Source organism: Entelurus aequoreus, linkage group LG02, assembly GCF_033978785.1.
Source record: "Entelurus aequoreus isolate RoL-2023_Sb linkage group LG02, RoL_Eaeq_v1.1, whole genome shotgun sequence".
NCBI lineage: Eukaryota > Metazoa > Chordata > Actinopteri > Syngnathiformes > Syngnathidae > Entelurus > Entelurus aequoreus.
This window is the reverse complement of record NC_084732.1, coordinates 56,860,478-56,887,851: the sequence shown is the minus strand read 5'-3', so window position 1 is coordinate 56,887,851 and position 27,374 is coordinate 56,860,478. Positions and strand designations below refer to the sequence as shown.

General features: G+C 42.4%; 1 protein-coding gene across 9 annotated transcripts in view; it reads right to left on the bottom strand.

Moving 5' to 3' along the window:
- Window positions 1-27,374, bottom strand: part of large2 (LARGE xylosyl- and glucuronyltransferase 2) — a 161,682-nt gene that overhangs the window by 49,721 nt on the left and 84,587 nt on the right. For 3 of the 9 annotated variants that reach the window (XR_009822165.1, XM_062029639.1, XM_062029629.1), the window contains exons 2-3: window positions 24,131-24,304; window positions 18,717-18,991 (exon numbers count right to left, since the gene is read on the bottom strand). The exons of 1 other annotated variant lie outside the window; for it this stretch is intronic. Coding sequence is in view for 3 of the 8 variants with exons in the window: in XM_062029639.1 (XP_061885623.1) it covers window positions 18,717-18,991; window positions 24,131-24,230 (375 nt within the window). In the remaining 5 variants the exon portion in view is untranslated. Of the gene's footprint in view, window positions 1-7,082; window positions 7,122-17,653; window positions 17,722-18,716; window positions 18,992-24,130; window positions 24,305-25,582; window positions 25,961-27,374 lie in introns of those variants that run through there. 5 more of the 9 variants (XM_062029646.1, XM_062029680.1, XM_062029671.1 and 2 more) reach the window with 5 other exon arrangements.

The following is a 27,374-nucleotide window of genomic DNA, read 5'->3' as shown; positions in this document are numbered from 1 at the left end:
TTTTTTATCACATCCTTGGGAACCCGCTTTCTCGTTTTCTCCCCTTCGACAAATGGAAGAAGTTTTTCGCTAAGTAGAATCACAGCTGACCTGGACATTCGAAAGTTCTCTTGCCATTCCTCTGGCACAACACACCCGTTGTTGCCGTCTGAGATGTAGTGTATCCTAAATAGCTGCAATCACGCATTTCCTTCTCATCAGGTATTCATGTGTGATTTCTACAAGCCCCTGTATATGTAGAAGAAGGAGAAACACAGGCATGTCTGGATGATTCGCCTCCATCTTTCTAGTGTTTACCTCTGAGTGGAAACCGGTTGTTATAAGGCTGGCTGTGGCGCGTTGTTTCTGACATCACTTCCTCTCCGAACTCCGTTTATAAACGATCAATGAGTCCATACAGAGCTAAGAGCCGTAGATTCAATAAATAGACGGCGCACTTACCCGTGTAAAAAAATTCCCAAGAAGGGGAAGCTAAAACGATGGGTTAGTGTGGCTGACACGGGGTTTAGGCTAAATATTTATTAGTTTAAGGAGTTATCCGGCTTAATATAGACGGGGCCTGAGAAGCTAAAAGAAAGATTCTCAGCTAACGACTCCTTCAGCAGTTTTGAAAGGCAAAACCCCACCCTGTAGGTAACAATTAACTGGCTAAGGACCTGAACAGCATCTACTGCAGATTTTCACAACCATCACACACACACTTAGGCTTAATTTAAATTATCCCTCCTCCCTCTGCCCTCTTCTACTTCACCCTCCCCCTTGGCTCTAGCATCTAGTGCCATGGCGAAGTATTGCAAATACGCTCCTATGCATAGGGAGGTCTATTAAGTCTCGTTACGTCATCAACCGTTGCCATTTGCCAGCAGTTACGTAAGGCAAATGCGACAATTATTTGTTTACTTTCAAGATGTTGTCACACGTAATGTTCGGCTTTGTTCGGTTTGTTGTTGTTATTTTCGCCTGTCTTTACTGTTTAGAAGACAATGTTTTTGGCGAAATATGCAAGTACTGACGCTTCAGCTTGCGGTATGTAAATAGTGTTTCACTGTGTATTTGTGTTTGAAGACAATATTTACGTGCAGTAACAAAAGTTTGATGTCTGACTAAACCAACAGTGTCAGTATTATGAAAATCATTAATTACGCTTTTTACTTACATTTGTATGCTTCTCTAGATTTCTGGCCTGCCGTCTTTCTCCTTGCACTTGATAGTGTAGGGAGGTCTGCGAGCTCACTTCGCTTCGAGGGGGTACTCCGCCCTTACCCTCTACTTGGCGGATAATTTGAACGCCTCTTGATTGACATGAATGCGCAAAACCAAGGTGGGGGAGCAAAAACAAGGGCGGAAAAAGGGGCATTTGAATACCCTACCTGCTCCCCCCACAACCCTTTGCCTTCTGCCGCCCCACTTACACTGACTATCTGTGAGAAGGATGTGTGCCAGCTTTTCCAGAAACAGAAGATCAGAAAGGCTCTAGGACCAGACGGTGTGTCCCCCTCCTGCCTGAGAGTCTGTGATGAGCAGCAGGCCCCCATCTTCATGCAGATTTTCAACTCATCCCTGTAGTTGTGCGAAGTGCCCTCTTGCTTCTAAGGCTCCACCATCATTCCAGTCCCAAAGAAACCTGCCATCACAAGACTCAATGACGACAGACCCGTAGCCCTGACGCCTGTGGTCATGAAGTCCTTTGAGAGACTTGTGCTGCGCCATCTGATGGTCATCACAGGACCCCTGCTGGACCCCTACAGTTTTCCTATCGGGCAAACCGTTCAGTGGAGGATACAGTCAACATGGGACTGAACCACATCCTGCATCACCTTACCTCCCCAGGGACCTACGCTAGGATCCTGTTTGTGGACTTCAGCTTTGCATTTAACACTATCACCCTGGTTATTCTGCACTGCAAACTCACCCAGCTCACAGTCCTAGCCTCCACATGTTAGTGGATCACCAACTTCCTGACTGACAGAAGGCAGCAGTATACGTTGAGAAGAATCACATCCAGCACCTGGAAAATCAGCATGGGTGCACAGCAGGGATGTGTTCTCTCCCAAATGCTTTTTTTCACCTCTACACCAGACATGGGCAAATTACAGCCCACCCACCGTATGTGGCCCTTTAAGCTTTTCAACCCGGCCCGCCCAATGTCTCCAAAAAATGTTTTAAACCATATACATTTTTCAAATTACCGTAAGTCTTGAACTATAGAGAGTATTCCAATGATTGGAATCTGCGCTTTTGAGTGATATATGGGTTTTTACGGCAATCTACGTCACAGCAGCCCCAAACAGAAGAGGCACAAAGCAGAGTGAGCAGGGTTTGTTTACAGCAGCCAGCCTGAGACGCGAGGTCAGGGAGCAACACGGAAGAAGATTTCAACTAAAAAGTTTTGTTATGCAAAAGAGTATATTATATGGACTATTATTATATGGATCTGTGGGGTAGTTTTTTTTGTCCTTCGCATTCATGTTTCGCCGTGTTTGTTGCATATTTGTTGCTTTTTGCTTTATTGTAAAAGATCCATCTCGAGACGGTCATCTGGGAAATAAACAGGAGAGACGTTCATATGTTCTTAATGTTTACTGTTTGGTCGTCCATAGTTAATACTACAAATCCTACATTATTTATTTCCATGTACATTATTTTATTCAGCAAAAAATCTGTACAATTCTATTCAGATTTTGAGATGGTCTGTCATAATATTTTTAGCATTCTATGGGTCGTATCGTGAGTGTTTGTATTGTGTTCAGCTTTTACCCTGGCTGCTGAACAACCTACACATATTTAAAATGTTCCAAAAAGGGAACCAAGCACAGATACAGCAGATTGTGTGCCACTTTTTACAGCTACAAATAGTGTCAAAAAGCATACACAGACAAACTTACAGTGTCATGTTAAAATTCATAAATAAAAACTCCTCTCTTAAACAAAAAATATCCTGTTGTTAACATGCCATATATATATATATATATATATATATATATATATATATATATATATATATATATATATATATATATATATATATATATATATATATATATATATATATATAGTATATGTGTGTGTACACAGTGTATATATACCACCAGCCCCCAGATGCTTTTTTATCAACCAATGTGGGCCCCAAGTCAAAATAAATGCCCTTGTCTGCTCTACACCAATGACTGCACCTCAGGGGATCCTTCTATGAAACTTTTGAAGTTCACAGACGACACCACTGCCATCGGTCTCATACAGGATGGCAACGAGTCTGCCTACAGACGGGAGGTGGAACAGCTGGCTTTTTTGTGCAGCCAGAACCACCTGGAGCTGAAGCAGCTCAAGACTGTGGAGATGACAGTGGATGTCAGGAGAAGCCTCACCTCACACTCCCCCCCTCACCATTCTGAACAGCACAGTGTCTACTGTGGACTCTCTCAGGTTCCTGGGATACACAATCTCACGGGACCTAAAGTTGATTTCCCACATTAGGCCCTATTCCATTGCAGGAACTTTTTGAGGAAGTTCCCTACTTACTCGGGTAAATAAAGTTTCCCATGTGTTTCCACCAAAAACTACCCGGGTAGATGTAGTTCCTATAGGAAGCTTTCGGCGTTCCTCCTAGCACAGTGGGACTTTTCCAAGCGGCCAGAAACCTTTTCGGGGCGGGCTGTGCTGTCGAATGGTGATTGGTTGAACACATTTGGGAGCGTTCCTGAAACTTCTCTTTCAAACACACAACCACCATTGGAATATACGTGGCGACTTGTTTTTTTTCTTAATTATTGTGTATTTCTATTACAACAAACTTGACAACAGAGAGAAAGAAGAACAAAAGGAGCTTTTGAAATGCATTAACTTTTGTGGGGCAGCTTTGTGCTAAAGAACGCTGATCAGTGAAACTATCTTGCAGTGTTTTTACTCAGCCGTAGTCTTTAAACTATAGGCAATGTATCATTGTTTATTATTTTTACAAACTTCCTTTCGATACGCAAAGCTACGAGAAATGGACAGACTCTTTTAAACGTCTTTACGGAGAAGTATGAAGCCGGACTCAAAGCGGAGACCTCAGCTGCTTACTATTCTGACTTTGTTGGATTAATGTGGAAAAATTGAGGCAGTACACAAGTGGATCGTAGATAAATAACATCAAATATTGATTATTTACTAATGCTAACAAGCTAACGCTAAGGCTGATGTATGTGGGGTGGTACCGGGGGTGGAAACAAGCTAGACATGATCCACAGCAACATCAAACAGGCATTCAAAGCTGCACCCCGCCCCCACCTCGGCTTCTCAGACCATCTCTCTGTGATGCTAATTCCTGCATACAAGCCCCTGCTGATCAGGAAGAAAGCTACAATGAAGCAGGTGAGAATCTGGACAGAGGGAGCAATGGAAGCATTACAAGACTATTTCGAAAGCACAGACTGAGACATGTTCAAGGCAGCCGCCACAGAAAATCATCACACGTGTAGAGGAGTATGCAGAGTCTGTATCCGCATACATTCAGAAGTGCATGGAGGATGTTAGTGTGATCAAGAACATCCCCACACGGGCCAACGAGAAACCCTGGATGAACAGTGAGGTACGTGCAATGCTGAAAGCTCGGAACAACACTTTTAAATCTGGCAACATGGTAGCACTTAAAAAAGCCAAAACCAACCTGAACCGTGCCATTAAGGTTGCAAAGCGTGCTCACAGTCAGAAAATGCAGGACTTCTTCGAGAACCCCACGAACACTAGACAAATGTGGCAGAGCATACATGTCATCACGGACTATAAAGCTACCCGTCCCTGGACAACAGCATCAGCTTACTTAACAACCTCAACAACAACTTTGTGAGGTTTGAGGCACTTACACCACTCCGGCAAGGAAATCCATCCCTCGCCCTGATGAGCAGCTGCTCAACCTGGACACTGCGGATGTCCGGAGAACCCTGAGGAGAGTGAACCCGCGGAAAGCAGCAGGACCTGATGACATTCCGGGCAGGATGCTTAAGGGATGTGCAGACCAGCCGGCTGGGGTTCTCACAGACATCTTCAACACCTTGCTGACCCAGGCTGTGGTACCATCATGTTTTAAGACGGCCACAATCATTCAAGTGCCTAAAAAACCCACAATCTCCTCCCTCAATGACTATCGACCCGTGGCACTCACCCCCATCATAATGAAGTGCTTCGAGAGGCTGGTAAAGGAACACATTGTCTCTAGACTTCCCCCCACATTCGACCCATACCAGTTTGCTTATCGCCCTATCCACTCCACAGAGGATGCCATCTCATTTGCACTCCACCTGAGCTTAGAACATCTGGAAGGAAAGGACACACACGTGCGGAAGTTATTTCTGGACTTCAGCTCGGCGTTCAACACCATCATCCCGCAGCACTTGGTGAGCAAACTGGCCCCCCTTGGATTCAGTACCCCCCTATGCAACTGGCTGCTTGACTTCCTCACAGACAGACCCCAGTCTGTGAGAGTGGGTGACAACACTTCCAGTGCCTTCTCCCTGTGCACCGGCTCCCCCCGGGCTGCGTCCTGAGTCCACTGCTGTTCACATTGATGACCCATGACTGCTGCGCCAGGTCCACTACTAACCCCATTGTGAAGTATGCGGATGACACAACAGTAGTGGGCCTCATCCGTGACAACAACGACATGGACAACAGGGAGGAGGTGAAACATCTGGTTGACTGGTGCAGAACCAACAACCTAGTCCTGAACGTCGACAAGACCAAGGAGATCATTGTCGACTTCAGGAGGCACCAGTCCAGCCACACTCCACTCTTCATTAATGGCACAGCAGTGGAGATCGTAAGCAGCACCAAGTTCCTGGGGGTGCAAATAACTGACAATATGACCTGGTCCCTACACACCGGAGCTCTTATAAAAAGAGCTCAGCAACGTATGCACTTTTTGCCTCGGATGAAAAGAGCACATCTCCCTCCCCCCATTCTCACCACATTCTACAGAGGCACTATAGAGAGCCTACTGACCAACTGAATCTCTGTCTGGACTGGAGCCTGCAGTGCCTCAGACTGGAAGTCTCTGCAGAGAGTGGTGAGGACGGCGGAGAAGATCATCAGGACTCCTCTTACTCCTATCCAGGAAATCGCAAAAAGCCGCTGCCTGACCAGGGTTCAGAAAATCTTGTTGAGACTTCTACCACCCCCACCAGGGACTGTTTTCACAGCTGGACTCTAGAAAGAGGTTCCGCAGCCTCCGCAGCACAACCTTCAGGTTCTGTAACAGCTTCTTCCCTCAGGCCATAAGACTCTTGAACGCATCATAAGTATCCCCTCAATTCCCCCCAAAAACGGATTAACTCGCTGGAATATAAAGACCTTATTGCTATTTTATCCTGCACTACAACAAGCTAATGCAATGAAATTTCGTTCTTATCTGTACTGTAAAGTTCAAATTTGAATGACAATAAAAGGAAGTCTAAGTCTAAGTCTACTGTGTGTTGTCAATGTGAGAAAAATACTGACAGTTATTATTTATATATTGGTATTCACAGCTGAAATGGACCAAAAATAATTGCCTGACCCTCATGAATTCATCATTTACAGAGAGGACAACTTTCTGACTGTAGGACATTGCGGACAAAAGCCTGACTTTTTATAAGCAATTCGGTACACTTTATTTTATAAACCATATCCTTTTGTATATGATTGATTTGTATTTCAATTAGTCACTTTTTCGTAAAAGAACTGTGACCTAAAGGCCTACTGAAACCCACTACTACCGACCACGCAGTCTGGTAGTTTATATATCAATGATGAAATCTTAACATTGCAACACATGCCAATACGGCCGGGTTAACTTATAAAGTGCAATTTTAAATTTCCCGCTAAACTTCCGGTTGAAAACTCCTTTGGATACGACGTATGCGCGTGACGTAGCCAGTAGAACAGAGGTATGGCTCCCTTATTGAGGCCAATAAAAAAAGCTCTGTTTTCATTTCATAATTCCACAGTATTCTGGACATCTGTGTTGGTGAATCTTTTGCAATTTGTTTAATGAACAATGGAGATTGCAAAGAAGAAAGTTGTAGGTATTAGCGGCTGGCTGTAGCAACACAACAAAGAGGACTTACTTGGATAGCAGACACGCTAGCCGATGCTAGCCGCCAACCGCATCTGTGATCGGGTGAAGTCCTTCGTCGCGCCGTCGATCGCTGGAACGCAGGTGAGCACAGGTGTTGATGAGCAGATGAGGGCTGGCTGGCGCAGGTGGAGCGCTAATGTTTTTATCATAGCTCTGTGAGGTCCGGTTGCTAAGTTGCTAAATTAGCTTCAGCGTTGTTAGCAACAACATTGTTAAGCTTTGCCAGGCTGAGAATTATTAACCGTGTAGTTACATGTCCATGGTTTAATAGTATTGTTGATCTTCTGTCTATCCTTCCAGTCAGGGATTTATTTATTTTGTTTCTATCTGCATTTGAGCCAGATGCTATCACGTTAGCTCAGTAGCTAAAGAGCTTCGCCGATGTATTGTCGTGGAGATAAAAGTCACTGTGAATGTCCATTTCGCGTTCTCGACTCTCATTTTCAAGAGGATATAGTATCCGAGGTGGTTTAAAATACAAATCCGTGATCCACAGTAGAAAAAGGAGAGGGTGTGGAATCCAATGAGCCGGCTTGTACCTAAGTTACGGTCAGAGCGAAAAAAGATGTCTTTCACTGCATTTTAGTCCGTCACTCTAACGTTCCTCATCCACGAATCTTTCATCCTCGCTCAAATTAATGGGGTAATCGTCGCTTTCTCGGTCCGAATTGCTCTAGCTGCGTTGAAAACAATAGGAAAATATGAGGAGGTGAACAACTGACTATGTCACGCTACTTCCGGTAGGGGCAAGGCTTTTTTTTAATCAGAGACCAAAAGTTGCGAACTTTATCATCGTTGTTCTATACTAAATCCTTTCAGCAAAAATATGGCAATATCGCGAAATGATCAAGTATGACACATAGAATGGATCTGCTATCCCCGTTTAAATAAATAAAAAATCATTTAAGTAGGCCTCTAATATTGTCTCTTTATTTACATGGTATCAGTATAGAAATGTAGTAAACCTCTCCTACATACGTCATCAGCCTGATTTGTATAAACTACCCTAGACTGTGAAATGAAGTGGAAACACAAACCACACATTTCTACAGAAAGCTATATATCCAGAAACCAAAGGTTCCAGGAACTGGAACTTTTGGTGGAAAAGGGCCTTTCAGTCCGGATTTTTAATGCCCTGTCCGGCGTCCGGCGCAGCATCAAGCCGGACAAATATGTGTCCTCCTTTTTGAGGCACTAGGCTTGAAGAGCGGAGTTTTTTCATCTTTGCTGGGCTGCAGCGCAATAGCCAATCGTAGACCGTAAAAAAATGCCCCCAACGCAGTAACATATCAAATGATTGGCTAAGAGCGGTGTCGGATACAAATCTGCTTATTATTGGTTAAAAAGGTAAACAAGGGTCCATGTGCTGCTGCGGCATGACAATGACAGAAAGTTTCTTCAATGAGGACATTTTTTCGTGAAGTTTCGTCGCCCCTGGATGACAAGATAACCGCTGCGGAGCTGTGCAAGGTGTACCATGCTGTAAAGCATCACCAGTCCTACAGAAGTTTAGACTGAAAGTAGGACCGGGAGATTTTCAGTGACTCGCCCACAGCTAAAGGGATGGCCTGTGGCCGAACAAAAGCCAAGGCATTGTGCGAGAACGTCATCACTCACTATTCGGTACAGGAACATACCGACTACATAAAAGAAAACAACCTACCCTTTTCCGTGGCAATCGACGCCTCAAATAAAGGAACAAACAAGTGTTTTCCCCTTGTGGTAAGGTATTTTCACTTTGATGAGGGCATCCAACATGTCCTGTTGGATTTTTATAGTGACAGCAACGAAACGTCAGAAGCCATAACAAACCAGCTGCTGGCAAAACTTGAGATGTCTGGCTTAGAGGTGAAAAACATGTCTGCATATGCAGCAGACAATGCCAGTGTCAATTATGGCAAACATAACAGTGTGTATCAGAAGCTGAAACTGAGCCAAAAAGATCTGCTCCCTGCAAACTGTTTGGCCCATATTCTGCAAAACGCAACCAGATATGCAGCAAGCAGCCTTGATGTTGATGTGGAAAATGCTGTGCTGAAGATTTACAGCCATTTCAGCATATCAGCAAGCAGAACAGCACGATTGAAGGAATTCTGTGAGTTTGTGGAGGTGGAGGAATGCAACCTGCTGCGGTATGTTGTCACCAGGTGGTTGTCCCTGCTGCCATCCATTGACAGAATCCTGAAATATTGGAAGGCCCTGACCAGCTACTTCCAGAGTGAGGGTGAGGGGGACTGTGCCAGAATTGTGTGGAGATGTTTTGGAGAGGAAAGAAATGAGATGTCAGAGACATATTTTCTGTTTCTCAGCCATGTTCTAAAGGTGTTCTCCGACACGATCGAAGCACTTGAGGCAAAATCCTTCAGCATTACATCGGTGTTTAAGATAATGACTGAACTAAAACAAAAGCTGGAAAAAAGGATGAAGGACAGGTTCTTTGGGTTTGCTGTCAACACCAAACTGAAGCAGCTGCCCCCTTACCAGTCAAAAAAATGTGAGGCTGATTTTCTGCTTTTTTATGAAAGAGCAAAGAAATACATAAGTGAAAGATATGACTTCTCTGACACAAGCTTTCATAGCAAAGTAGCCAAGCTTGGCCTCACAACTGCTGTGCCATTTGAAGACTACAGTGCTGCTGTCCAGGCCTGCAATCTGGACTTTGATATGGATGGACTGTATGAGGAATATGCCATGGTGGAAGGTTCCTTCAGTTCACCAGAAATGGAAGGTTGCCACAGTGAGGTACGATATTTGAAACTGTTTTCCAAAGCAGATGTACCATTTTTGAATCTCAGGAAGGTCAGCGCCTGCATTTTCTCCATCCCATGCAGCAATGCACACACAGAACGTGTCTTTTCAATGATGACAACTGCATGGAGAAACAAGAGGAATCGTCTGGATGTGGACAGCGTCAAGACTGAGCTGCAAGTGTGTGTCAATTTCACCCAACCCTGCACAGAGATGTACAAGAAGTTCACCCTAAACAAAAAACTCTTGGATGCAGCCAGGAAAGAACAGAAGTATTTCAAATAGACAATCAACTATTTTGGTGAGTACACTAATCTTATGATTTCACTGATGGGCCAAATGAAATGTTTATATTTATTGGGTTGAAAACGATACAGATTTTGGAAGATTGATAACTATGTTGTTGCTATGTTGTTATTTGTACCAGTCTCTGCAGGATATAAAAGGCCCAGGCGCAGTGGGGGCTTGGAAGCCATGATGACAGAGGGGCTGTTGATCCTAAGCTGCTACAGAGGGTGAATGTGGAGTTTGTTTAAAGACTGGTCTGCTGCGCACACACACAGACACTGAAGACAAGTCCCCAAAAGACTGAAGCACTTTAGAAATGCTATGCTTTTTGAGCAGTTGAATGTTTTCTTGTTTGTTGGTTTGTTACAATCTCCTTTGTTGTTTATATAAAAGGTTATTCAGGCTTTTTTTAAAAGCATTCTTTTTTAATTATATATGTTACCTGTTAATTGTTGTTTACATTTAAGTCCACACATGTTATGCTTTGTGGCACTCTGCACTTGAAAAGATTCATCTCAGTGGTCACTTTTTGAACACCACAATGTATTGAATAAATACAAATACTGTTAACAAACACTTGACTTTAATATTTTTTCCTATTCAGCCACACAAACATCATCTTTAAACCACTCAAAATTGTACTATAAATAAGAGTATACCAGAGTCCTATGTACACCATAGTAATTTATTGATATGCCGCATAATGCCCTCCTTTTTGGTGTCATATGCCGCATAATGTCCTCCTTTTTGGTGTCATGGAAATGGTCACCCTAGACACGCTCCGAAAAAAGGCACAGCAGAGGATGCACTTCCTGACTCAGCTCAAGAAAATGTAACCTTCCCCAGGAACTGCTGATCATGTTCAACACATCCATCATTCAATATTTTTTGTGCACCTCTATCACTGCCTAGTTTGGATTTACAATCAAGGTGGACAGTCACAGACTGCAACGAAGAATTAGGACTGCAGAAAAGATCATCAGTCGACACTTCCCCTCATCCAGGACTTACACTGGTCCAGGGTCAGGAAACGGGCAGGTAACATCACAGCAAAGCCCTCAAACTCAGGTCACAAACTGTTCAAACTCCTCCCCTCCGGCGGGCGTTACAAATCACAGTACGCCAAAATAACCTGTCATAAATCAGTTTCTTATCAATCTGATGAAGGCTGTGCAATAACTCTGGAACTAATCTGTCACTGTAAATATTAATAATGTTAATAATAATATTAATAATAATATCATGTTCACCTCATCTTCGTTTTGCTTTGCTCTATTCGCCACTGCATGATGATTTATTAGCCTTTCACAAATTAGTTGTTTAGGTACTTATTTATATTTTTACTTAATCGTTAATATTAGTTTTTTTACATTGAACAAGTGAGCACAGCCTACCAGGTCAAATCCCTTGTATGTTAAACATACTTGGCCAATAAAGCTGATTCTGTTTCTTAAGATGTTACTGAACGTATATTCTACATTTTTATTTGCATCGTTTTGTTTTATTGGCCTGTTATCAAATGAGACTGCGTTCTCCAAAAAGTTCCTTACAATTATATGACAGCTTCATATAAATGATAAATGGGTTATACTTGTATAGCGCTTTTCTACCTTCAAGGTACTCAAAGCGCTTTGACAGTATTTCCACATTCACCCATTCACACACACATCCACACACTGATGGCAGGAGCAGCCATGCAAGGCGCTAACCAGCACCCATCAGGAGCAAGGGTGAAGTGTCTTGCCCAAGGACACAACGGACGTGACTAGGATGGTAGAAGGTGGGGATTGAACCCCAGTAACCAGCAACTCTCCGATTGCTGGCACGGCCACTCTACCAACTTCGCCACGCCGTTCCATATAGTAGAATAAATTATTTCAGGTATTTGGTTGTAAATACCGAAATAAAATAGTGACTGTAGAGCGAACAGCAAACTAATTATTTACCTAATTGTTGAACATTAATTTAATTTTAATTTAGCATACATAAATAATCGATACTTGGACGTTTGTCCGGATTAAGAATCCTCCACGTCCCAGTCATTATGCATCTAGGAATCAATCGTTTCCCCACCCTTAGTGGGAAAGCAGCTTTGTTTTTGTTTTTTGACTCTGTATTAAAACGCATAAGTTATAAAAAAAAAAAATATGTACAAATGTATCAAACAGCAAAGATAAATGTCGTAAAATACAATTACATTGAACAAAAATATAAACGCAACACTTTAGTTTTTGCTTCCATTTTTCATGAGTTGATCTCAAAGATCTAAAACTTTTACTATATACACAAAAGATTGATTCCTCCTAAATATTGTTCACAAATCTGTCTAAATCTATGTTAGTGAGCATTTCTTCTTTGCCAAGATAATCCATCCTACCTCACAGGTGTGGCATATTAAGATGTTGATTAAATAGCATGAATAATGCACTGGTGTGCCTTCGGCTGCCCACAATAAAAGACCACTCTGAAATGTGCAGTTTTATCACACAGCACATTGCCACAGATGTCGCAAGTTTTGAGAGAGCATACAGTCGACATGCTGACTGCAGGAATGTCCACCAGAGCTGTTGCCCGTTAATTAAATGTTCATTTCTCTACCATAAGCCGCCTCCAAAGGGGTTTCAGAGAATTAGGCAGTACATCCAACCAACCTCACAACCAAAGACCATGTGTAACCATACCAGCCCAGGACCTCCACATCCAGCAGGTGCACCTCCATGATCGTCTGAGACCAGCCATCCGAATAGCTGCTGCAACAAATGGTTTGCATAACCAAATAATTTCTGCACAAACCGTCTCAGGGAAGCTCATCTGCATGCTCATCTTCCTCATCTGGGTCTCGACCTGACTGCAGTTTGTTTTCACAACCGACTTGAGTGGGCAAATGCTCACATTCGATGGCAACTGGCACGTTGGAGAGGTGTTCTCTACACGGATGAATCCGGGTTTTCACTGTTCAGGGCAGATAGCAGACAGCATGTGTGGCGTCGTGTGGTAGAGCACTTTGCTGATGTCAACGTTGTGAATCGAGTGGCTCATGGTGGGTTTGGGGTTATGGTATGGGCAGGCGTATGTTATGGACAACGAACGCAAGTGCGTTTTATTGATGGCATCTTGAATGCCCAGAGATACTGTGACAAAGTCCTGAGGCCCATTGTTGTGCCATTCACCCAAGACCATCACCTCATGTTGCAGCATGACAATGCACAGCCCCATGTTGTAAGGATCTGTACACAATTCCTGGAAACTGAAAACATCCCAATTCTTGCATGGCCAGCATAGTCACCGGACATGTCACCCATTGAGCATGTTTGGGATGCTGTGGATCAGTGTATATGACAGCGCGTTCCAGTTCCTGTCGATATCCAGCAACTTTGCACAGCCATTGAAGAGGAGTAAACCAACATGCCACAGGCCACAATCAACAACCTGATGAACTCTATGCGAAGGAGATGTGTTGCACTGCGTGAGGCAAATGGTGATCACACCAGATATAGACTGCTTTTCTGAGGCCCCCCGCCCCAGACCTCATTAAAGCATCCACACAAACAGGAAGAATTTCAAGAGCACATATCCAAGGTCAAAACCATCCCCATCCACACAACTGTCTATGTCTACACACATACACATACATCTGCTGTCATGCACATTTTGTCCAATCAGAAGCCTGACAAAAGCAGCCACAGCTGACATGGTGGCATTACAACTATGGTATCATAATGTTTATTTTGATATACTAGACGTATCTTTAAAAGCAGCCTGCACGTACACAGAGCCCTAGGAACTTTGCGAATCTTTTTTTTTCCGTGTTTAAAGAGCATGCACGCCTGTGCTGCTGAAACCCAACACTCTTAGAATTATAACATGTTCAGCACCATGGTGATGTATTACATGTGCAGTGAAGTGTACATTATTTCTAAAATCAGCACGCACTAACGAGCCAAGGAAACCCTTTTGCATGTTTAAGTGCCTATATAAAGCACTTGTGGCACAAAGCACAAAACTCTTGTGGAATTATAACGCAGTTAATCATGGATATAGTGATATAGTACATGTGCAATGAAGTGTTTATTGACTTTAACATCAGTACACATCAGTGACGTGCAGTCAGGGGAGGCAGGTGAGGCGGGACCTCACGAGCCATCAGGGAAAGAAAAAAAATGTAAAAAGAAAAAAAATTAATTATATTGTTATATGTATCCAGTGATTATACTATAAAGTTATTTTCCATTAAACTTCACCAGTTTTAGATTATTTTTATTCAAAATCGCTGAATTTTCACATTTGCCGTTCAAATACTGAGAAGAGACTTGCGGTGAGTCACCAGCCAGTTGAGACACGTCACTGAGTTGAGCCTCACCATGGATTGCGCAATGACTCGGCTAACTGCTGGCCTGCTGTGCAGTAAGACCGTATTGTTATATGAATTATATTATACATTTCCATAGTTTAATTAGCTGAGGTATATAATGTACAGTGTATTTTGTCAACAACTGTATGTGTGTAACGTATTTCTTGTGCTGAGCGATCATAAAACGGCTGCAAAAGACGCACTGGCTGAGGCTCGCAGTAATCCCGCCTCCTGGTGGTAGAGGGCGGTAGTGATCCCAGCGATCATTGATGCGACTACTCGGCTGCAGAAGAAGTGACAACGAGCAGCAACAGTTAGCAGCGATCGTTTATTTTTTCCTCTCGCCTGAACTTTTAACATGGAGGATTACATATTGTATCTAAAATAAAACAGTTTTCTAAACTGGACTTTCAATCGAAGCAGGGGTTAATAATTTAAGGATCATCTCCATCGAGACGGAGAGACTTTTAAAACTGAAGAAAGATAAGGAAGACTTCTATAAACAAGTTATCGATGCTTTTGTTCAAAAGGAGCGGCGCATTCACTTCATTTATAAGTAAAGGTAAGACCATAATAACGTTTTTTTTTTTAAATGTGCTTTTTTGTGTGCTACAGTTTGTATGTGTAAAGTTAAAGTTAAGTTAAAGTACCAATGATTGTCACACACACTAGGTGTGGTGAAATTTGTCCTCTGCATTTGACCCATCCCCTTGCTCACCCCCTGGGAGGTGAGGGGAGCAGTGGGCAGCAGCCGCGCCACGCCCGGGAATCATTTTTGGTGATTTAACCCCCAATTCCAACCCTTGATGCTGAGTGCCAAGCAGGGAAGAATGCTGGTATGAGCTTTTAAACATAACCTGTTAACTGCTGCCAATCAAATGGTGAATAAGATACTCTTTAGGGTTCATATGTTTGTAAATCTGACTGTGATGAAGTCAGTGCCTCACCAGTCATGAACCTCACCGCACGTCACTGGTATACATTAGGAGGATGCTACATCACGCTTTTTTTTAGTTGCTTGGTCGCTTTTTACACGCGTGTAAGGTCGCGCCAAGCTCCATCTAATGGAAACAAATGGAAGCAACACACGTAAGGTAACTTCATGATTTGTCGTTAAACAAGGACTAAAACATTAGGTAATGTTGAATCTTTGTTATGACACAGAGCTAAAAGTATTGCTTGTCTCATCAGCTGGAGGTTTGACAGCAATCGTATCCAAACAGCTGACTGTCATTAGTGTGTTTAAAGCCAGCAAGGCAGTGTTGTTGAGCTTTGGAAATGATAGCGCACAACCATGACATCATCACAAGTCTCCGTTTGTGCCGTGTACACGCATACGCTAAGCAGAGAGTTTTGGAACTCAACGCTTCGGCCAGTGTTTGCAAGAGTCTGCATTTTTACGGACAAAAGTATGCGTTTGCGCATGGACAAGATGCCCAAACGCCGAGATAAGTATGTGTTTATTAAATATCTGTGTTTGTGTGGACATGGCCTAAGACACACCTAATCATGCTGTTTAATCAGCATCTTGATATGCCACACCTGTGAGGTGGGATGGATTATCTTGGCAAAGAAGAAGTGCTCATAACACAGATTTACACAGTTTTGTGAACAATATTTGAGAGGAATAGGTGTTTTGTGTATATCAAGTTTTCAATCTTTGAGTTCAACTCAAAAAAATGAAAAATGGGAGCAAAAACAAGTGTTGCGTTTATATTTTTGTTCAGGACATTTACCTTTAAAGTAAGGTGTGGCCTAAGGCAGTTACAATTTACCAGTAGTGGGCCGTCAGAGCCAGCAAGACCTTTTCTGCTTGCCTAGCACAACCAGAATTGTTTTTAATCTACTTTCCCTTAATATCTAAAAGTATTCATATTCTCTTCATGTCATATTATCCTCCTTCCAGTGATGTTGTTTTTAGGTTAGAGTTTGTATCCAATCAGAATTAAGCTTGCATATGTTGCCATGATGTCCGAAATCTGCCCGGGGCATTCAGAATTAACAATGCGGGCATCTGTGCACTGTAATTGAACTGGCACATACAGTTGATAGATAATTGCGATAGCCAATCAGATCACGATTGTTGTCAGTAAGGCCTTATAGCTGGCCTCACATTGAACGTAACATTTACGCGTCCTGTGATTGGATACTCACTTGAGAATCACTAGTGAGTATGTAATCATAAGTTGTGAGTTGCGAGAGCAGGAAGTGCTATCCAAATCAACAGAGCCGCACCGTAACCACACTTGGCTCGCAGAGAAACCTGGTATCTACTCGCTTTTTTAAACCCACGATGGCCGAAGAATAGCAAAACGTTGATTAGGTTGCAGATATATACTTGCAAGGCCATATTCAAGAAGGACATTTCAAGAGAAGCTCGATCTTGTTAGACAAGGTCAGCCGACCCTTGAGCTAGCTAGCCTGTGCAAGACGGTGAAATGGTCTGTCCGCCGCTTCCAATCGAATCAATCCCTGGCTTGCGGCTTCCGATGGGTGCTGCAAATTGTGAGTTCAAATATTTGTATTTCATTATTTTCTCACGTTTAATGTTTTTTACAATAATTTTCATTTTGACAGTACCACGTAAAGATATGTTTTGGATTTTTAAATGCACTGGAAAATAGAGTTGATTCGATGCCCAGTTGTGCGCAAGTGTGTTTCTGTATAGCATTTCTGCAGCCATGGTCATGCAGCAACATAAATTATAGTTTTATGCAGTGACGTGCAGTCAGTAGAGGCAGGGGAGGCGGGGCCTCACCTGCCATCATGGAAAGAAAAAAAATGAAAAAAGAAAAAAAATAAAATTAAATTGTTATATGTATCCAGTGATTATACTAAAGTTATTTTCCATTTAACTTCACCAGTTTTAGATTATTTATATTTTTATTTTCACATTTGCCGTTCAAATACTGAGAAGAGACGGTGCGGTGATCAGCAGCCAGTTGAGGCACGTCACTCAGTTGTGCCTCAACATGGATTGCGCAATGACTCGGCTAACTGCTGGCCTGCTGTGCAGTGAGACCGTATTGCTATATGAATTATATCAGCTAACTTAACTATCGCATAGTTTAGTTAGCTGAGTTATATAATTTACAGTGTATTTTGTCAACAACTGTATGTGTGTAACATATTTTTTGTGCTGAGCAATCATAAAACGGCTGCAAAAGACGTACTGGCTGAGGCTCGCAGTAATCCGGCCTCCTGGTGGTAGAGGGCGGTAGTGATCCCAGAGATCATTCCTCTGCCGCAGAGAAATGAGAACAAGCAACAGTTAGCAAGTCAAGTGCAGCGATTGTTTATTTCCTCTCGCCTGAACTTTTATTAAAAACATGGAGGATTACATATGTAAAATAAAACAGTTTTCTAAACTGGACTTTCAATCGAAGCAGGAGGTAATAATTTAAAGTTGGCCAACGCCGGAGCTAAAAGGCTTGCTTTTGACTTCGGGACAGAACCCTTCTTTTCAAACGGCGTGGTACACACGCAAAGGCTAGCTGTGTGGATGTCCAGCAAGAAAGGTAAGACCATAATAATGTTTTTTTTAATTAAATGTGCTTTTTTGTGTGCTACAGTTTGTATGTGTAAAGAATGCTGGTATGAGCTTTTAAACATAACCCGTTAACTGCTGCCAATCACATGGTGAATAACATACTCTTTAGGGTTCTTATGTTTGTAAATCTGACTGTGATGAAGTCAGTGCCTCACCAGCCATGAACCTCACCGCACGTCACTGGTATTATGAGAGGTATTTCTTAAAGCCAGACTAAGTAGGACATCAAAGAAGGCCTAAGTGTGAAATGCGCGGCCCGCCACTGCAATTTACTATGTATACAACAAATGATGTGACACTACATTACAAAAAACATGTTTTTGTCCAACAAAGTAATGATGGCAACACCCAGATAAAATCTTGGCCAATGATATTGATCATAAGCCTGGTTTTACTGAAACCATTCACATCTTTTAAAATCTTTTTTTGGAGTTTAAAGTCTGTACTTTTGACACAAGTTCAAAAGGAACTTTGCATTACTGTGTCACTATGCTGCTCCACTGTAAACCTGGCACAGGAATTTTACAGTTATACTCCAAAAGAGCATAATCACTGAAGAAACAACACCTGTGAAATGCTCTATTTTATCGGTATAATTCAGAACTTGTATGTGGTTGAAGTCTGCTATACATTTTGCGTAATGCATTACAGTATATTACATAAATAAAATAGTAGTGTTTCCTGACCTCACACTTTTGAACGGTGGGCAATCTTGCACAGTCCGTGTGGTTGTTCTTGTCCTCTGCTGTCTTGTATCCATCCTTCGATCCTGTGTCAGCAGAGGCCCCCCACTGTTGGTTGCCAGAGTTTCCCTCACCTGTCTGTGATTGGCTGAGCTGTAGTTTGATCCGTCTGTTTTCTTCCTCCACCTCTCGAACCCGTGCCTCAAGGACAGCTCGTTCCAGGACTGGAGATACAGGTGTGTCCGTCATACAGGGAGGAATTAAAATGGAGTGATCATCTGTCGAAGGGCACATACAAATATTTAAATATGTTTCTGTTTGTGCAGTGTCTCCTCCCCAGATTCTGTTACTTCTAGTGATGGGTGTAACACAGGGGTGGGCAATTAATTTTTACCGGGGGCCGCATGAGCAACCCGAGCACTGTTGGAGGGCCACACCGACAATATTTCAATTAAATTTTGCTTAAATTATTTTTGATATACCGTGAGATAAAAAATAATAATATTTTCATTCAACCTAACTTATCTTTATACAAAAGCAGATGGCTTTTGATGGTTTTATTTTTAACACTTTCATACACAACACTTCCTGATGTATAATAAAATGCAAAAATTTCAATTTCTGTCACTTTATCCTGCCGCCTCTTAGTTGTGAACATAGCACGCCTGTAAGGTGATTGGCGAAGAAAGAGGAAGCGTTGCTGTTGCGGAAATGAGGAGTAAGGATAGATGTGCGTGTGGAAAGAACGAGATAAGTTGAGCTGTGTTAGTATAGGTTGCTCAATAAAAGTTTAAAAAGAGCGTCAGACTTGGTGTGCACTTCTTCTGGACGCTACAATTGATGTCAGAAGTGGAATGAAATGCCTCCCAGTTCGCCTTGCCATCAAACCTGGGAGTCTCCATTGAGGGCGGAATTCCCTCATGGCAAGCAGCGTGTGCTGCACCTGTAGACACTGCCTCTCTCCTTCCTTTCTCTCTCTCTCTCTCTCTCTCTCTCTCTCTCTCTCTGCGGCGAGCTCCTCACGTGGCACGTACTTCTCGATGACGTAGCAGGCTGAGCACACAAGCAGCGTAGTATGCGCAAAGTTTTACTTCTGCCACCAATTGTAGCGTCCAGAAGAAGTGCACACCAAGTCTGACGCTCTTTTTAAACTTTTATTGAGCAAGCTATACTAACACAGCTCAACTTATCTGGTTCCTTTCACACGCACGTCTATCCTCACTCCTCATTTACGCAACTCAAGACGACAACATCAACTTAAGCAGGTCGTTACACTATATTCTTTAAACACAGCAACATGTGTACTACAAATTAAGCACACGGCTTTACCTTTACTTGGCAGTCCATGTCTTGTTGAAAACACGCCATTCGTCATCACCTTTTCTTTTTTTAGCGTCTCGGGGATAACCGGGCGGACCGGGCATCATTTGTCGCTGTGCGACTTCACTAACAGGACATACGCCCATAAATAACACTTTTCAAAATAAAAGCAGCACAGTTGTATTGCAAGCACGACATAGATGTTTTTTTAAATTTATTTTGTAATTTGTGATTGCCGCTGCGCGCACGAGCATACATCCACACGGAAGTCATACAAATAACGCTTTTCAAAACAAAAGCAGCACCGTTGTATTGCACACTCGAAATAGATACTTTTTAAAATTTATTTTGTAATTTATGATTGGCCTCACGCGGGCCGGACAGGGACGTACAAAGGGCCGGATGCGGCCCGCGGGCCGCAGAATGCCCAGGTCTGGTGTAACAGGTCACACTTGCAGCAGCTCTGCAATTTGTTATCATCATCTATTGCTCTTATATTTTTTCTGGTATGGAATTATTGATCTTAACTGCATCTTTGTGCCTTGCCCTGTTATTCCACCCGAGCTGCCCCTTTTTTGCTTTTGAGCTAGGTTTTTTTTTGGTCACTTAGAATAGAATAGGATAGGATAGACTTTCATACATCCCACAATTACGTTGTTGCAGTGCAGGTTTTTACATACAGTAACAGCTAGAAGTCAAGCGTAATGATAAAAAGTAAGTAAGTAATAAATACTACATATTGCTTACAATATGTATAGATAGAAGATAAAATACAACAAAAAAAACACTGACATCTGCATTGCACGCTACAAAAAAAAAAAATGTTGGAGATCTCCTACCAGTCTGTGGTACGCAGTGCAGTGGTTTGCTGGGGGTGGAGCACAGGCAAATTGAATATTGGTTGGATGGAAAAACTGATCCGTATAACGGGACAAGCTATTAGCATGCAGAGAGACAGGAGGTCACTGGACAAACTGCTCTCAAATATAGACAATCCTGCCCATCCACTCATCAGACAATAGAGGAGAAGTGGAGCTCATTCTCCAAAATACTTCTGTAGCTCCGCTCCCACAGTGAACGATACAGGACTTCATTTATTCCACACTCCATACTGTACTATACCTCATCATTCTGTAACAGATAACATTGGTTTATTAATGCTATTACTTGCTCAACGTTATCACATCTTTCTTTGTACAGTGTAAACTTGGGTTGTATTCATTAATTTTTTGTTATTTGTATTTATTGTTATTCATCTTGTCTATTCGTAATTATGTTTGTGGAGAGGCGGGGCCGGCGAGCAAGCAACGAAGCAGGGCACGCCGCAAGATGGCGGCGAGGAGGCGTGGCCGGTGAGCAAGCGGCGAGCGAGGCACGCCGGGAGCGACGCCGCAATCGTGCCCAGGTGCGCAGACTGCGCACCTGGGCACGATCATCCAATCTCCTCTCGCAAAAGAAAAGGGGAGCAGCAGAGACCGGAAGAGGAGACGGAAGGAGACGAAACCAGAGGGAAGCTGACGCAGCGCGAGAGAGGAGGAGAGCAAAAGACAGACGACAACGGGCACGCGAACGACGTGCTGCTGGAAAGCAGGCGGAGAAGCGAGCAGGAGACGGCAAGTGCTGAAAAGCAATCCGCAACAGACTTTGTGTTATTGGCAAAAATAAAGAAAGTCTAAACCTAGCGCAAGATGTCGTCCTTGGATGGTCCGAAGAACCCACCCGGAAGCAAGGGTCTTCCACAATGTTATATTGTATTTGAGGCCGTAGTGTGACTAAGACGGTAGAGAGCAGCTATCCAGAAACTTGAGGGTTCCTGGTACGAATCCAGCTTCGACCATCCTTGTCACGGTTGTTGTGTATTTGGGCAAGACACTTCGCCCACCTTGCTCCCAGTGCCACTCACACTGCTGTATGACTGAATGAATATATGGTGGTGGGAGGAGAGGCCGTGCTGTAGGCGCAAAATAGCAGCCTTGTTTCTGTCAGTCTACCCCAGGCAGCTGTGGCTACAAATTTAGCTTACCACCAATATGGTGTGAATGTGGAATGAATGAATGATGGTTCCTTTAATTCTCACTGCAAGCGATTTGAGTGTCTTCACCGCGACAGACTGGTGCAGAGTCCACATCACTGCCGACGACGCACTGATCTGCCTGTTGATTTTATGATCCGCTCTTCACTCCTTCGTGAACAATACCCCAAGGTAGTAGAACTCCATTTTGGGAAGGATCTCGTCCGCAACCCAAAGATGACACTCCACCCTTTTCCGGGTAAGAACCATGGCCTGACGTGGAGGCGCAGATTTTCATCACACTCAGCTGCAAACAGATCCAATCAGAGTTGAAAATCCCGGCTGGATGAAGCCAGCAGGACCACATCTTCAGCAAAAAGTAGAGACCTAACCCTGCAGCCTCCAAAGCAGATCCCCTTAATGTACTGACTGCGCTTACAAATTATGTTCATTAAAGTTATGAATAGAATCGGTGGGCAGCCCTGACGTAGTCCAGCACTTACTTCAAACGGATTCGACTTACTCCTGCAGTGCGGACTACATTCTGACACTGATCATACAGGGAGCGGACCACCGCTATCAAACTGTTCAATGCCCCATATTCCTGGAGCACTCCCCCAAGTCTATAATCACTAATTGGTCAAACTCCCATGCACCCTCAAAAACTGTGCCGCGAGTTAAAGAACATGTGAGCACACATTAAGACATACAAAACTCAAGACTTTCAACGCGAGGGTGGGGTAGGCATTCAGCTCGAAGCTGCAGCCACCAGGGACTCTGCTTCATTCCGCATGAGGTTAAGCGGCAAATATGTGGGATGAGGGTGGGTTGTATGCATGCAAAAATTATTCCCGGGCGCGGCACCGCTGCTGCCCACTGCTCCCCTCACCTCCCAGGGGGTGAACAAGGGGATGGGTCAAACGCAGAGGACAAATTTCGCCACACCTAGTGTGTGTGTGACAATCATTGGTACTTTAACTTTAACTTTAACTTTAACTTAATAGTTCATGGAAGCGTGGGTGTCCATAAATCTGGAAGTCGCCCCAAACGTCCTTGGCGTCATTTCGTACAGTGACATTGCAATAACACAGAATGGCTGCCGGCATCTTCCGAAGCAACAAACACTATTTCTGCCAACAACAAATTAAGAATACTATCGCTAATCACGGCAGACTTCATGACAGCCAACAACAACAATTTTGGGACAAATGAAGATCGAGAACTTCATCTTTTTTAGCTTAAATATACGAAGGATGAACTACAAGTTTTAAAAGATGGGTGTTAAGCAGATCCAGCTCTAGGGAAACCCTAAACTAAACCATCATGCAGTACTATTGCTGAGTGCTAGACAGGAAAAAAAAAATACAAACAGAACAAAACATTGACTTACAATCTTCGCTTTCACTGGGATGCTGACGGATGCACAAGATATGTACTCCCTGTTCAGCTGGTAAATTCAGCATAATCTTCACTATTCAGGTAGAAAATGCTGGGATAAAATGATTAATTTACCACTCCTATCAATTAGCAACTCCCAGCTATGTCTTCCAGTCTAAGTTGAATTTCAAAGTTGACCAACTTTTGACTTATGGCCACAACCTTCTACTTAACTGGTGTGAGGCTTGATTTCTGATCTAGCATTATCTTTTCAAAACTCAGAGGCAATTCAACAGCAGGAGTGGTAGTTCAGTAGCTAGCTTTCTTCTCGCTAGTGGCCAAAGAAGCAGTGTGAGTGTTTCTGCAAGCAAGGCGCTGCGTTATCAAAAGTAATTACTCTGTGTTAGCTCTTAAAATAGCAACATCGCTATTGCCTGGTGAATATGCAGGTCACCGCATGTAAATGGAGTGCTGCTGGTGGTTTAGGTGACATTGTTAGCCGTTCCTTGCTATCAGGTTTTTCTCGATTTAAAATGCACAGAAAAGAGAAAGACGTGTTTTCTTGTCTCACATAAGGATTGTAAATGATGGCGTAAGAAAAAAGGGCAGCTCCCAATTAACTCAACCGTGAGCATCATCAGCATCTAAATCAAAGTTCATGTATGTAGTGGTGTGTATGTAGTACTTCTCCTTGTTCCTTGGTACTTACTCTCAATATTTCCAGACAGCAGGTAGAGCCAGGTGAGCAGCACAACAGCTGTTAGAGACGCCACTAAAAGCTTTAGACGTCCACGACACAGCAGGTTCATGATGGGATGGCGACAGAGAGCGTTGAGGAATAAAGGTGAGGAAGGAAGCTCAGGTAGAACGAAACATCCTCACACTGGGGAGGACAACAAGATAATTTTATTGTTGGTATCATTCTGTCTTCTACATGTATTTCATTTATAGCTTTTTACAAGTAGGGTCTTAAAGGATTTGGGAGACTAGCTTAACCCACCAGGCACAAGACATTGAAACGATTGTTGGTTATATATATTTGTCCTTTAAACCTTACTTTGAAAAATGTTGCAAAGTAGTTTGAGACAACATTGATGTTTAACATTGGATCATTTTTCTTGGGTTGGGAAATGACCAAAATTTAATGGTCAAATAAATGTCAGAACCAGACATTAAATAAATGTCTTAAAATAGCGTTTTGTTTCAAAGTTGTATTGGTGTTGTAGAATATTGGTTGAGACATGTCCAAAATTCAATGGACAAATCAACGCCAGAGCCCAACATTGATTAAATGTCGGCAAAAAGCATGTTGCTTCAATTTCATGTTTTAGTTGCTCAATGTCAGGACCTAATTCAATACATTCTCAATGCTGTTTCAATGTTTTGTAGCTGCTGGGAAAACAGTCAAAATACAATACAGCAATCCAAATTCATCACAAGAAAATACCATACATCAAAATATCAACTACAAGTAGGAAATCAACAGTGTTGGGTTAGTTAATGAAAACCAGTAACCAGTTACAGTTACTCGTTACTTTATTTCAAAAGTAACTCAGTTACTTGCACCAAAAATTAATGCGTTACTTTGAAAAGTAACTATTTAGTTACTTTTTTTTTCTTCTTCTTTTTTTTTTAAGGCTCCCATTAATGCCCTTTTCGCCTTCATTTCAGTACTGTTATTGCACTGGACAATAATACAATCTGTTGATCAACTTGACATGCATTTGCATCACTGAACTCTGCTAAGCAATGTGGTCTACATACAACACACAAACATAAAGATATGTTTCAAAGGGCCAATTTGTTTCAGGCCAGAACAAATTGACAAAACTATTTTAAATAGCTGCAACATAACATAAGTAACAAAGAGCATAATAACAACATAGCTGTAAAGCAAGGAAGGCACACACTACATACACAAAGCCTTACCAGGCGTTTTCTTCTCAAGGAATTCTGAAGCAAAATCATGTCGGAAGCCCAGCACACTCTACGCATTTCCCCAGTTTTAGTTTAGAGAAAAGGAAAGATTGGCCTAGCCCACTAGCATCCCTCTTTATGTTTGTGAACTTTATAGTCTATACATTTAGAGTGATGTGATAATCAAACTCTCTACAAGTCTAGAATGAAAGAGTATATAAGAGAATTGACAGAGTGTGTGTACCTTCAGTGCTGCAATGATGAGCAGAGGCAGAGTTAATCCTTAAGTGGTGGTGGTGGAGGGGAAGTGACATCGGAGTCTGTGTCTCTCTTTACTAGCTTCGTCGAAGCATGTTGCTTTTGTAGCTGTTTCAGCAGATTTGAATTGCTGTTTTAGGCAGTAGGTGGGATCTTTGATCCAAGACACAACTTACATTTAACTAAAATATTATTTTCTTTGTGCTCGACAAAAGAAAAGTAGTGAGAATATCTACATATTCGACCAACTCGACTGCAGCTCCGCCATGATCAGACACGACCACCCCCCCACCCCACACCCAGACACACACAGAGCGCGCGTCTCTCTTCTCCGGCTTGTGACACAAAAGAAGAATCAGAAGGACGACACCGCAGCGCTTCAATAAAACACACTCAGATTTTCTGTTTCTAACCGATACTACATAAAAAATAACGTAAAATAACGCAGTAACGGATCATGTAGTAACGGTAACTGAGTTACTGAATATAAAAAATAACGCGTTAGATTACTAGTTACCGCCGAAACTAACGGCGTTACAGTAACGCGTTACTTTGTAACGCGTTAGTCCCAACACTGGAAATCAATCAATCAATTAAAAAGATATAAGCGTTATCTTTTGGAAGCAAAGTTGTTTATAACAATATTATTGGAGCCCTGTCCTCCAATGAGAAGAAGCAATCAATATTATACCACAAACAAGACATTTTTTTGCACGTTCTCTGTTTTGTACATACGTTGCGGGTTTTGTTGCAATATTTCTGCCAATTTGAGGACTTTTTCTTATTTTTGAATGTATACTTTGTATTTTGATTGAAATTCTGGTCAACTTGAAATCCCGCAAAAATAAAGTGTTTGTTTATTTAAAAATAAACAATGTGTTTCAATGTTTTAAGAATCCGTTCAAGTACTGTTTAAGCACAAACACGAGGACTGTCCCAATACAACTTTTTCACTTCTGATACGATACCGATATTGGAGCCTTGAGTATTGGCCGATACAGATATTAGTCCGATACAATATTGGTATTATTCATACATACTTTTATTTTGTCATGTGGAATGTTAGAAAACGCTTGATCAAGTGAGATTGCTGAGAGAACAATGGCACTCTGTAACGTACTTTAGCTGTCTGTAAGTTTAAGTGGACTTTTATTTTTGGCGACACCTAGTGGCCACAATAATTAAGCTCACAACACAGTGAGTTTAATGACGCAAGCACGTTTGTTAAAGGATACTTTCTGATCAATCAATCAACCAATGTTTACTTATATATCCCTTAATCACAAGTGCCTCAAAGTGCTTCTCAAACCACAACTACATTCCCGGATTTGAACCCACACCCTCTAATGCACTTCTTCCCTGTGGACTTTGTATCTGTAAGTATTATGCAACTATAATTATTTAACACTTGTTTGTATTGACAAAGGTGATGCTTTAGACTGCAATGTTGTTCAATTAAGGAAATGTGTTATGCATGTCTAGCTTGTGTGCTATTGTGTGTTTATCTGTTGTGTAGCTGCAAGCTCCTAGTATTCTATAACCTACCATGTTTAACTTTTGTAAATGACTTGACCAAAACACAAGAAAAGACCAACTTTGTGTGCCCTTCGGAGCTTTGTACAGATAAACACGCTGCAGGACTGCTTGTATTGGAGAGCTTATATCATACATTTTAGATGTAAACCGATATAATACGATACTTGTTTTTTGCTGATAACAAACAGATATCAATATTGGATCAAGATACCCCTAAAACACAGTTTCAAAAGTACCACATT